The sequence below is a fragment of the Bubalus bubalis genome, chromosome 17 (assembly GCF_019923935.1).
Source record: "Bubalus bubalis isolate 160015118507 breed Murrah chromosome 17, NDDB_SH_1, whole genome shotgun sequence".
Classification (NCBI taxonomy): domain Eukaryota; kingdom Metazoa; phylum Chordata; class Mammalia; order Artiodactyla; family Bovidae; genus Bubalus; species Bubalus bubalis.
In genome coordinates this window covers 15,772,536-15,785,267 of record NC_059173.1, presented here as the reverse complement: position 1 = coordinate 15,785,267, position 12,732 = coordinate 15,772,536, and the positions used below count along the sequence as shown (strand labels likewise).

Genomic DNA, 12,732 nt, shown 5'->3' with positions numbered 1-12,732 from the left:
TTTTGCTCAGATCCTCTCAGGAACTAAAAAGCGGGGAGTGCTCAGTAGACCCAATGAATGGCGGCTTTCACTCCAACCCGTGAAAAGCTGAAGTTCAAACGGAGACAGCTGGGAGGAGACGAGCAGAACCTTAAAGGGACCTACAAGCTCTGACAACAGCTCCTTAAGACCCTTCTCCGCGTTAACTGTCTGCAACCAAGTCCTCAGAGGTTCCCCCTTCCCCAACACAGGTCTGGGGAACTTCCGGGAGCCGCGCTCCTCGGGGCGGCCCCTCCAGCCAACCCCCAAGGCCCAGAAGTTGCCCCGCCCCGCAGCCGTCCCACCCCCGCCTGGGGCTGCACAGCCGGCGGGAAGACGGACCTTCGTCCGACTCGCGGCCACGGCAGCTGCGCTCGTCATCCTCGGCGCTCTCCAATTCTTCGTCCTCCTCTGGGTAGTACTCCGGGGCCGGCGGCGCTCCAGCCGGGGCCGGAGCAGGCGCCAAAAGCCCCGCAGCACTCATGTCGCCTCCGCCCGAAGCTGAGAGTGCCCCCCGGGAACCACAGCCACCCGCCCTCCAGGCTCTACGTCCGCGTCGCAGCGCCTGAGGGAGCCGCCGACTCCAAGAGCCGGAGCGCCGGCGACCCCGTCCCCGTCTTCGCCAGGCTCCGCCCCGCGCGCCCGCTCTCGGCAACGGGGGCCTCGCGCCTGCGGCAACTTCCGGGTCGCGAGCTGCCTGACGACCGCCTGACTCCGCCATCCTAGAGGGAGTGACGAGGCCGCCGGTCGCCCTCTTCGCCTTAACGCCATCTCCTTCATCGCCGTCTTTAAAATCCTCGACGGGTAGAGGGGAGGGGCACAGACAGGCTCTCGAGTTAGGCAAATTCTTGGGCAGGCCCGACCGCGGCTAGGACCCTAAAGCTCAGAGCCACTTACGGAAACAGCCACCAGGCGGCGCCTGGAGCCAAAACCAGAGATGCTTTTTTAGGGACTTGGGAGGCAAAGGGTTCCCAAGGGCTCTACTACGTAGATGGAGGTGGGTCTCTAACTTAAACAGGTGAATGGCATGAACCATCCCGTTTATAGGTCGGGAAACCTAGACATTTAGAGTTTGAGTCATCATCCGGAAGAAAAAGAGCCCAGCTTCTCGTCTGACTGCTTAGAGCTTTTGAAGAACTAAAATGAAAACGAAGATGCTAATATTTCACGCTGGAGCCAGCAAAACTGTATTTTCCCAATCGGTGGGAGGACTTTCCGCTTGTGTAGGTTTGCTCAGTACGGTATTATCTCGATTTTACAGATAAGAAAAGAGCTGTCAGTTTCCTTAAAAGAAAAAAAGTAACGACCAGCCTGCTTTGTTTAGACTGTCACCCCCAGGTCCTCTGCAGTACAGCTGCCTCATATTTCTCAGAATATAAATTTTTTAAAAGGTTGTTTTTCCCAATCCAGTAACTTGCTAACCAACTCTCAACTGAGCAAGTGGAACATGTGCCTGCAGAAAATTAATTAGACACAGGTAAGGAAAGTGCTAGCTGGTAACTTGGAAAACAAGAGAGTTGAATATATGTATGAATTCATTTGTGATTACTCTGAGTAGAAGGGGACATGATATTATAAGCTTTGCTTTATGAACAAATTGAGGATGTCCCTCATCCAGATGTGTGTAGTAAGAAAAGGGATAAAAGGGTCCAGAGATGTTTAACGGTTTGTCCAGAGTAACACTATTCTTTATGTTGCACCCAAATCTCCATAGGGCTTCCTTGGTGGCTTAGTAGTAAAGAAACCATCTGCCAATGCAGGAGGCTCCAGTTAGACCCCTGGGTCAGGAAGATTTCCTGGCGAAGGATATGGCAGCCCACTCCAATATTCTTGCCTAGGAAATCACATGGTCAGAGGAGCCTGGCAGGCTACAGTCTAGGGGGTCTCAAATCAGTCAGATACAACTGAGCAACTGAACAAGTCTCCATAGGAAATAATAATGTACAAGCAGTAAAGTTGAACACAGATGTAAAAGCCAGGCTGGAACCCAATATCAAATCCTTTGTGACCAAATTTATCTCTAAATTGGTCCCCATAGAGACTTTACAAAAAGAAAAATTTATTTCTCATCCCATTTAACATTTCTTATTTTATGCTTTGTTGTAAATAAAATCTTGGCTCTACTTCTGACAGATTCTTCCTCCCAACAAAACTCAAAAATTTTCAGAATGGAATGCTGTAATGTCTTCCCAGAAGTTCAGAGATCTTCTGAAGCTCCTAAATAAGAGGCATTTGCATGGCTCCTGTAGGTCCACCATCTATTTTAAAACTAAAACTTCAAAACTGTCTCTTGTCCAAAGGATGAAGTCATTTTCTTTTTTTATGCTGTTGGGTCACATCTAAATTATTTGTAATCAACTATATTGAGCAACTAGAGTTTCCATCAGTAGCAATAACACCAAACAAAGCACCAACATTTTAGAAATCAGAGTTCAATGATATAATGATTTTTTTTAAAGAGTTGATATCATTGCTAACTGGTTTCCTTTCAAGACACTGGCATGTCTATGTTGCTTACTTTTGTCTACTTAATTGAAAATAGTATCTGTTAATGATCATGCATTTCTTTTTTATGTAACTAGACAGAACTGAACACTTGCATAGTGAACTTAACCCATTTTTTCCCATCCCTATTGCAATTAGTAGGATGAGCTCTTGGGCTTCCCTGGTGGCTCAGCTGGTAAAGAATCTGCCTGCAATGCAGGAGACCTGGGTTCAATCCCTGGGTCAGAAAGATCCCCTGGAGAAGGGAATGGCTATCCACTCCAGTATTCTTGCCTGGAGAATCCCTTGGACAGAGGAGCTGGCGGGGAGGGGGTGGGGATTGCTACAGTCCCGGGGGTTGCAAGGAGTCGGACACAACTGAGCAACTAACACTTTCACATTTTCAGGATGAGCTCTTAACTAATAAATACTTTATAAAGAAAGGGGATCTAGTCAAAAAAATTATCTTATGACTTTAGTCTTATCCAACATGTATAGTTGTCTATACAGTCTTTCCCTAGGCCTCTAAAAATCAAGTTCCCTTAAAACCAAGTTTTACCACCTTCAAATCTCTGCATCCCTTCCCAAAAAGGCACTCAGTCACACGGCTCAGGTGCTATCTACAGTATGATCTTAGATCAGTATGATCTTAATTGGAATGAGCATTAATTTAAATAATGATTTTAAATCATACTGTGCCATCCTTCCCCACTGGCACAGTGGTAAAGAATCCACCTGCCAATCCAGGAGACTCAAGAGATGCAGGTTTGATCCCTGGGTCGGGAAGATACCCTGGAGAAGGAAATGGCAACCCATTCCAGTATTCTTGCCCAGAGAATTCCATGGACTGAGGACCATGGTGGGCTACAGAGGACCTCCATGGGGTTGCAAAGAGTCAGACACGACTGAGCGACTAACAACACACAATGATTTTAAAAATGCTAGGAAAAACCTGAATAGTTTAGAAAATTTTTGTTAGCAGGAGTTAAAAAAGAGTTAATGATGGAGACTTTTGTAAGAGCTAAGTCCTGTATACATCTGACAAGGCTTAGGAACAAACTGTGTTCCTAAAATGAAACAATGTCTTCACAAAAGGCTGAATTGTCAAAGTCCATACACTTTAGGGTTTCAGGGTGCCTTAGGAGTTTTAGGTTTAATTTAATTGATTTAATCAACATAGCCAGTTTCACAAAAATATGAAGAATGACTCTGAGTTAATAGGATGCACTTTCACCCCTGGCAAGTATCCTCTTGCTGCTTGGGTCAAGATGGGTCTCTCTGGTTATCACGGGTTGCTTTTGGGTCAAAGTTCATTATACTTTGGCTATTAATTCCCACAAAATCATTAAAATCATTTCATGTTGCCCTGAAAAAGAATATGTTGAAGCCTTGCTAAAGCTAGCAAGGGTTCCCCTAGCACACAGTTCCTGTTCCTACTTGTCAAAATGATTATCATAACCCACAAACTAAGTATTTCTTAAGCTTTGTCTTTGTACCTATCAAAATGTGCCCCGTCAGTGTTGACTGCCAAGTTGTGCAGAGTATGCACGTAGTATATAGACTCTTTTCCCCCCAGTAGCATCAAACTGACGTCTGTAGAACGCAATGCAAGGAAGGGCAACTCCCTAGACAAAGATTTAGAGAGTTTAAATTCAGGAAACAGTTACAAGTCGTTAGTGAATAAATGCCATTATCAATTTATGGCAGAATTTCTTAGAAAGGTGTGCCAGGTATAACGGGGGAATGGGGACCCCAAAGACTCTTAACAAGGTGGTCCCAGGGAGCCCCAGGGGGCCTCAGCCTTTGGGAGTCTCCCAAGAAAACTCAGAAAGGAGTGCCATGAACTTTGACCCCCAACGCAGCACAAACAAACCGGACCCCACCCCAGGCGGGCCAGTGTGTATCTGAAGTTGCGAGGTCTTCCGCGTCTGAGGAAACCCCGCCCCTCCCTATCCCGCCCACATTCAACTCCGCCAATCCTCGGGAGCCATCGACCGCTCGGCTTCCCAGGCACCTCTAATCAAGTACCTATATCCGGCCACGGGTCTGTGCCCCACGATCAGGGAAGGTCAGTAGAGAGCCTATCGGAGCCTGACTAGGGGCGTGGCCGGGGGCAGGGGGCGGGCAGACTGGGACGATGGGGCGGAGCGCGCTCGGCGCAGTCGGGTGCGATTGGCCACCCCTGGCAGGAGCCGCACCTCGGACAGCAGCAGCGGCTGCCGCGGGAGGGTCCGTGAGGCGCCCGGTGGCGACGGCGGCGTTGGGGTCCTGCTTGCGAGAGTGGGACCCGACGCGGAGACCGCGGGCGGACGCTCTGCGCTGCTGGACCGGACATTCAGTGACTGGACCCAGGTATTCACCGGGGAACAGCGGCAGAAGAGCGACTCGGGAGCAAGTGTGAGAGAGGAAGCGGCGGCGGCGACGCGGGGCCCGGGGTGGTGACAGCAGGTCTGAGGTGAGAGCACCGGGGCGCGAGGAGTTGACAGAGTGAGTCGAGACGAGTCGACCCAGGGCGGAGTGGGGTCGGCGAGTACTCGAGGGAGAGGAGTTCCGGGAGTGGTTTTGACAGTCCTCTCTGTGCAGAGGAGACCCCTCAGAGGGGTCGGCCCCGCGGGCCTGAGAGGGAAACCTCGAGAGGGCTTGGGACAGCGGGAGTGACGGGAGGGGGCCCTCAGAGGAGCTGGGACATCGGGTGTAAGGAGGGAACCCTGAGGAGCTGGGATAGGGGATCTGAGGGAGGGGGGAGACCTGAGAGGAGTTGGGACGGTGGATCTGAGGGGGGCGAGACCCTGAAAGGAGCTGGGACAGTGGGTCTGAGGGAAGACCCCGAGAGCGGCTGGGGAAGAGGGTCTCAAAGGAGGAGCCCCAGAAATGGACCAGGACAGAGGGTCTGAGCGGCAAAGGGGACTCCTTGAGGCTTGGGACAGCAGGTGTGTTGGGGGACACCGAGAGGAGCTGGGACAGCGGCTGTGACGGGGGACCCCTTGGGGGCTGAGGACCTGAGTCTGAGGGGGTCCCCAGGGGCTGCGGCGGAGGTGCGGCCCCGCCGCGCGTGGGCGAGAAGAGGGGGTCTGGGTCCGGGTCGCGGCGCTGGGCGAATCGCGACAGCCGGCCGCCGCTCCCCGGGTGCAGTCAGCTGAGCTTTCTAGGACGGAGTGGGAGACGGGGGACCGCGGGACCCCCCAGGACTCCGTGGGTGACTCTGAGGAACGGGGATTATGTAATGAACATCTTCAGGGAGAACGCACGGACTGGAGGGTCCGGCTGAAGTGCGAGGATCCGGGAAAGGACAGGAGCGAGGGGCTAGGGACTTCTGCTCTCTGGCCGCCTGGCTTCCTATCTGTTTCTCCTAGTTGGGCGTGGATGCCTTGCAAGTGAGGGGCTTCCTGACTTCAGTGCTTCCTCAGAGCGTGAAAAGTTGAACCGGGCTTCTTTAACTCCCACAGACAAGTGGAAAGGGAAGGGCCCCTCTTGGAAATGCAGGTTTTTCATTCATTAGGCTGTTTAAATTTTGATAGACCCTGCTTCTTTTTTCACTTGGGCTCAGCGAGGAGCTCAGAAATTCTTTCAGGTTCGGCAGCACACCAGTATCAGTGTTTACAAGGCAGACTTAAAGGAACGAATATAGTAAGTTTGACTGTTTACCTTTGATGTGTTGGAAAGATAGTTGGAAAGTCAAACTAAATTTTGAAAAGAGGTATTGGAGTCACTGAACTAACAGCACTTTCCAGTTAGAAATCTTGTCTAAAAGCTACCAGGACTGAACTTGAGGCGTAATTCCAGAACAAGCTAAGGAGAGAGAAGCCTATTTAAACCAGACACTGCACTGGTGGAAAGCAAGTGTATGTCTAGTAAAATGCTAAAACAAATAGTGGAAAGCCGTAGAGGGTAGGAAATGAGGGGCAGCCTCCTACTTTGACAGATGTGAAAATTAATGACCAGGCTAGTTCTTCAGAATACTTAGGATATGTTAATACTGTCCTGACTACCTTTCCAGTGTTTTCTTGAATGCACACGCTTTGTTCTGATTGTTCCCAGCGGTTTTACATTTGAATTTTTTAACCTCTTTTTTTTCTGTGTGTTGCTTCTCCTCACCCTTGAGACAGGTTTCTTTTTGATAGAAGTAGACTTAGAAAATGATGGCTTGGGGGAAATACTGGGGAATGATCCCCTCCAATATTCTTGCCTGGAGAATCCTATGGACAGAAGAGCTATAATCCATAGAGTCCCAAGAGTCCAACAGGACTGAAGTGACTTATCTCACGTAATTACCCTATCATTTTGCAGTTATTTAGATATTGTCTTCATTTCAGGTTGAAAATAATGTCTTATTGGAAGCCTTTGCCTGTGTTCAGTAATGGGCAGCTAAGAAGAAGAAAGAAATGCTGTATTATTTCTCAAAGACATAATGTAGAAGGCTTACAGAGAACTGAATGTTTAAATCCAAGACAAAAATTACTGAAGATATCTTACATTAGGGTGATAATAAGTAGAGGTAATGTATCATTTGAGGATTTTCATTTGATATTACCTGATACAGAACTGTTTTGTATCAGGTACAATGGTTTCAGAGAGTGTGGAGTTTGGTGTGGTTATGAAAATTCCACTCAGAAAGAGAAGTCCTCAGAAACAGAAGTTATGGTGATGAGAGGAACAAATACACAAATGCAAATAGTAGATACACAAAAACAAATTTAAAATATGAGAGACTATGTTTAAGATGTATAAAGTATAACTTTTTTACATTGAATTTATTTTTCCAGAACCCTAGGTATAAGTAAAAGGAAGGTTAGTTAACTCCAGAGGGTTATTTACAAGGGGCATGCGTGCTTAGTTGACTCTGACTCTTTGCGACCACCTGGACTGTAGCCCACCATGGTCCTCTGTCCATAGTATTCTCCAGGCAGGAATGCTGGTGTGGGTTGCCATTTCCTTTTCCAAGGCATCTTCCTGACCCAGGGATCAAACCCATATCTTCTGCATTGGCAGGCAGATTCTTTACCACAGAACCACCTGGAAAGCCTAGGTTTATAAGGGGCATGTATTCATTATGTTGTGCATGCTGCTAAGCTGCTAAGTCACTTCAGTCGTGTCCGACTCTGTGCGACCCCATAGACGGCAGCCCACCAGGCTCCCCCATCCCTGGGATTCTCCAGGCAATAACACTGGAGTGGGTTGCCATTTCTTTCTCCAATGCATGAAAGTGAAAAGTGAAAATGAAATCACTCAGTCGTGTCCGACCCTCAGCAACCCCATGGACTGCAGCCTTCCAGGCTCCTCCATGGGATTTTCCAGGCAAGAGTACTGGAGTGGGGTGCCATTGCCTTCTCCATGTAGTGCATGTAATGTATGAAATAGTCTGTAGAAGGATTGAGAATCTTGGTAACAATAGTCCTGCAAAGTAATAGAAATGTTTGAATACATAAGCTCTTCCATCATCCTTGTTAGCTCATTTCTGTCTGGTACAAATTATGGTCTCTCAAGATGAAACTTTAGTTCCTTCTAAGAAAAGAAAATATTCTGATACTCCCCTGAGTGATTACTAAAGCAGTCATTTAAACCATGTTATGCTATGGTATTGACCCAGAGACGATGACAAGAGAACCCTTGTAATAGAATTTTTAATGATAGGCAGGGCCTATAATAACTTTTTATTCCTGGGGACATGGGGTGGAGGTAGGGGAGGTTGGTTAGGAGGGTGGCAATCTGTGGGAGTTTATTTTCATTTATTTCACAAAATAAAACTACACTTTGAGAAGCTATTAATATGTAAATTACTGAAACCTGTTTTCATTATACCTGTTAATTTTTTATTAAAAAAATATAATCAAAAGCAGAGATTAAGAAGGAGCCTCATGCTTCCATGGTTATAACCACCAAAGAATACATGCTTTTTTTGGTTTGGAGTTCTTAAATAATTCTTAGTTTAGCAGGATGCAAGTACTGCCCAGGAAATACAATAACCCATTTTATACTTTCTTTAGCACTTGAGTCATATACAGTCAAATCATTGTAATCTCAGAGTCTACCTTGATATCTAATTTGGCTTAATTTTTAAGCCAACCTGAAAAAAGTTCTCTTACTTGCCACTGTTCATACTTGTTGGTTTCAGTGATATGGGAGAATGAATGAAAAGTAACTATTGGTACTTTAACTTTAGGGTTTTTTTAGAGTTTATTTTATAGACATTAAAAGCATCTTTCCTTTATAATCTTTTCCTTCAGTCTGTTTTTTCCCTGCCCCTAAAAAGAAAGCAGATGGACAAAGGGAAAGCTTCCATCAAACAGTGTTTTGTGACTGTTCTAAGAGAAGACTTCTTTTCAGTCTTCAATGAAAGAGTCCCACTATAGTTTTGGATTAGTAGTTTTGAGTTATGGGATATTGTACAATTGCATTTCTTCATGGAAAGTATAGTTTGTGATTATTTAGCTTTAACATTCATTTAATTGGTTACTTTGTCATTTGTAAGGATACATTAAAATTTTGTTACTATTTTCAAACTCGAACTCATTGTAGTAAAAAAAAAAAAAATTTACTTACGTCTAATAATGGATTAGATGCATTGAATTTACGGGCCAAAATGTGATGTAACTAACTTACAGGCTATGGGCAACAAATTAAAAATAACAAGTATTCAGAAATTTTACGATAGTAGGAATTAAGTTGATAAATTTTATCATTCCAGCTATGTTTTTAAAGTTACCTAAAACTGAACTGAACTGAATGCATTTTTTTCTGTCTGACCTGGGATTTGTTAGAAATGAGTATATTTAAAGTCTTTGTAAATTATTTCTATTTTACATCAGAGTGGCGTAGGGGTCAGTTTCATGATACGCAGATCAACTCCTAACCATTATCCCCTTTCTCAATTTGGATACACATTTATCATCCCTAGAGTGAGAAGAGGAACATGCCATGCAATAAACATCTTACACTTAGCAAAACCTACTTATAGGTGGCTCATGTCAGTTTAGCTCCTAACATTGGAACTGATACGTTGTAGCTTAGTGTTTGGGAACCTTTCACCTAACCCCTGGCCTCAGTAAAAATGATGGATAGCAAAATCAACCCCATATTTGTTATGCTTACTATTTTAGTCAGTTATCAAAGTACTCATTAGAAGATTTCAGTTTTACTTCCTCACACTATTTTTGATGGACAGGGGGATAACCTTTTATTTCCAAATCAAACTAGGACTCTGTGCAGTATTTATTTTTATATGTTTCATTTTCTGTCTAATGACACTGGCTTTTGTCCATAGCAATCAAGGCTTATGACAATTCAAATACATTTATTTACCCATTACAATAGATGGCACTAATCAAGATAGAATGCTTTCTTAAATAAACTAATAACCTAATTGGTCTTGGCAGTAGGCATACAAAACAGAATCGGAGTTCATGGCCAATTTTTCATTCTATTGCGAACATTAGCCTTTACTTCTTGAAGGCTTTCTGTGTAAATACACAAATATTTCCCCAAACCACATAAATAGAGTTTTTAACTCTTCTAGATCAAGATTTAATAGCAGGCACAGAGTATGAAGGGTGCTCATTAGATGTCAGTTGAATGAATGTGAATGAATTAATGATAGGCAAATTATTAGATTATATTTATTTTCACATTTAGTTTCATATTTTCACTGAGGGCTTTAGTGCATCAAAAGAGTGTTTAAAGAATGATTCTGTTGCAACCCAAGAACAAATGTTAGCATTATTTATCTGCCATGTAGAAAACAGCATGATACATTGAAAAGAGAAAGGGCCTGAGACTCAGACCCAGGCACCTATTTTGGCTTTATCACTATGCCAGTTTGCTTATCCTGGTTAAGTTACTTAAGTGTTTAAAGCTGTCAGTTCTCTCATCTGTAAAACAAAAATATGGGCCTCACAAGATTCTTATAAGGAATAGTGAAGTGATAGTCGCTCAGTCGTGTCCGACTCTTTGCGACCCCATGGATTATTTAGTCCATGGAATTCTCCAGGCCAGAATACTGGAGTAGGTTGCCTTTCCCTTCTCCAGGGGATCTTCCCAACCCAGGGATCGAACCCAGGTCTCACACATTGCAGGCAGATTCTTTACCAGCTGAGCCATAAGGGAAGCCCTTATGGCTTATAAGGAATAAATGATGCGATTTATGTAAAGCACCAAGTACAGTGATAAATGGATAGGAAGTGTTTAACAAGTGATAGCTGCTTGTTATTTTAATCACTTGAAACCATTTTTTTAGTGCTGTTTTTGCTCTATCCTCAGTATCTAATCACTTGATGAATCCCGTGGCTCCTGGCTCCAAAAAGAATAATTAATAGGTCACACGTAGGGAAATTGAGACTCAGTATGAGTGACTTCCTGGAATTTCATCACATCCACTAGCTTTATTAACAGCGTACTTCTTAAGGCCCGCTTGACTTTGCACTCTAGAACGTCTGGCTCTGGGTGACTAACCACACCATTGTAGTAATCCTCTTCATTAAGATCTTTTTTATACTTATGTGTTCTTTTGTGTTTTCTTTACATCTCTTCTTGATCTCTTCAGTGTCTTCTAGGTCTTTGCCATTTTTATCCTTTATTGTATCCATCTTTGGGCAGAATGCTCCCTTGATGTTTCCAATTTTCCTGAAGAGCTCTCCAGTCTTTCCCCTTTTGTTGTTCTATTGTTAAGCGTTGTTCTTTGAAGAAGGCCTTCTTTTCTCTTCTAGCTATTTTTTGGAACTCTGCATTTAAATGGATGTACCTTTCCCTGTCTCCCTTGCTTTTTGCTTCTCTTCATTCTTCCACTATTTGTAAAGCCTCCTCAGATAACCTCTTTGCCCTCTTGCTTTTCTTTTTCTTTAGGATGGTTTTATTCTCCACCTTCTGTACAATATTATGGACCTCTTGTCCCTAGTTCTTCAGGCTCACTGTTAACTAGATCTTGTCCTTTGAATCTATTCATTACCTCTACTGCAAATTCATACGGGATTTGATTTAAGTCATACCTGGCTGGCCTATTATTTTTCCCTGTTTTCTTTAGTTTAAGCCTGAATTTTGCTTTGAGAAACTGATGATCTGAGCCACAGTCAGTTCCAGGTCTTATTTTTGCTGACTGTATACAGCTTCTCCATCTTCAGCCTCAAAGAATGTAATCAATTTGATTCAAATCCTTAAAGGATGATGTCAGCAAGGTTTTGCATTCATTATGTCAGCAGATCTGGAAGGCCCAGCAGTGGCCACAGGACTGGAAAAAATCAATTCTCACCCCACTCCCCAAGAAGGGTGGTACCAAAGAATATGCTGACCATTGGACAGTTGCACTCATCTCCCATGCTAGTAAGATCATGCTTAAAATCCTGCATGCTAGGCTTCAGCATTATGTGAACAAAGAACTTCCACATGTCCAAGCTGGGTTTAGAAAAGGAAGAGGAACTAGAGATCAAATTGCCAACATTTTCTGGATTACAGAGAAAGCAAGGAAATTTCAGAAAAACATCTATTTCTGTTTCATAGACTATGCTAAAGCCTTTGACTATGTGGATCATGACAATCTGTAGAAAGCTCTTAAAGAGATGGGAATACCAGACCATCTTACCTGTCTCCTGAGAAACCTGTATGCAGGTCAAGAAGCAACAGTTAGAACCTTGTATGAGACAACTGATTGGTTCAAAATTGAGAAAGGAGTACGACAGGGCTGTCTGCTGTCACTCTGTTTGTTTAACCTATATGCTGAGCACATCACAAGAATTGCCGGGCTAGATGAGTGACAAACTGGAATCAAGTCAACAACCTCAGATATGCAGATGTTACTGCCCTAATGGCAGTAAGTGCTGCTGCTGCTCCTAAGTCACTTCAGTCGTGTCCGACTCTGTGTGACCCCATAGACAGCAGCCCACCAGGCTCCCCCATCCCTGGGATTCTCCAGGCTATAACACTGGAGTGGGGTGCCATTTCCTTCTCCAATACATGAAAGTGAAAAGTAAAGTGAAGTCGCTCAGTGGTGTCCGACCCTCAGCGACCCCGTGGACTACAGCCTTCCAGACTCCTCCATCCATGGGATTTTCCAGGCAAGAGTACTGGAGTGGGGTGCCAGTGCCTTCTCCGAATGGCAGTAAGTGAAGAGGAACTAAAGAGCCTCTTGATGAAGGTGAAGGAGGAGAGTGAAAGAGCCAACTTAAGACTATTAAAAATACTAAGATCTTGGCATCCAGCCCCATTACTGCATGGCAAATAGAAGGGGAAAAGGTGGAAGTAGTG

At 44.7% G+C, this 12,732-nt stretch overlaps 2 protein-coding genes and 1 long non-coding RNA gene across 9 annotated transcripts in view; 2 read left to right on the top strand and 1 right to left on the bottom strand.

Annotated features, from left to right (window-relative positions):
- SUDS3 (SDS3 homolog, SIN3A corepressor complex component) overlaps positions 1–654 on the bottom strand; it is a 34,868-nt gene extending 34,214 nt beyond the window's left edge. For 2 of the 3 annotated variants that reach the window (XM_044930155.2, XM_006074245.4), the window contains exon 1: positions 361–654. In XM_044930155.2, coding sequence (XP_044786090.1) covers positions 361–502 — 142 coding nt within the window. In that variant the 5' untranslated portion in view covers positions 503–654. Of the gene's footprint in view, positions 1–144; positions 289–360 lie in introns of those variants that run through there. The other variant, XM_044930156.2, reaches the window with a different exon arrangement.
- On the top strand, positions 648–2,574 carry LOC123329933. Its single transcript, XR_006545548.1, has 2 exons — positions 648–1,495; positions 2,152–2,574. It is a non-coding gene; the product is annotated as an uncharacterized LOC123329933 (long non-coding RNA).
- A 2,141-nt stretch (positions 2,575–4,715) lies between these two features.
- TAOK3 (TAO kinase 3) overlaps positions 4,716–12,732 on the top strand; it is a 191,634-nt gene continuing 183,617 nt past the window's right edge. For all 5 annotated transcript variants that reach the window (XM_044930154.2, XM_006074237.4, XM_044930150.2 and 2 more), the window contains exon 1: positions 4,716–4,957. The gene's annotated coding sequence lies outside the window, so the exon portion shown is untranslated. The remainder of the gene's footprint in view (positions 4,958–12,732) is intronic.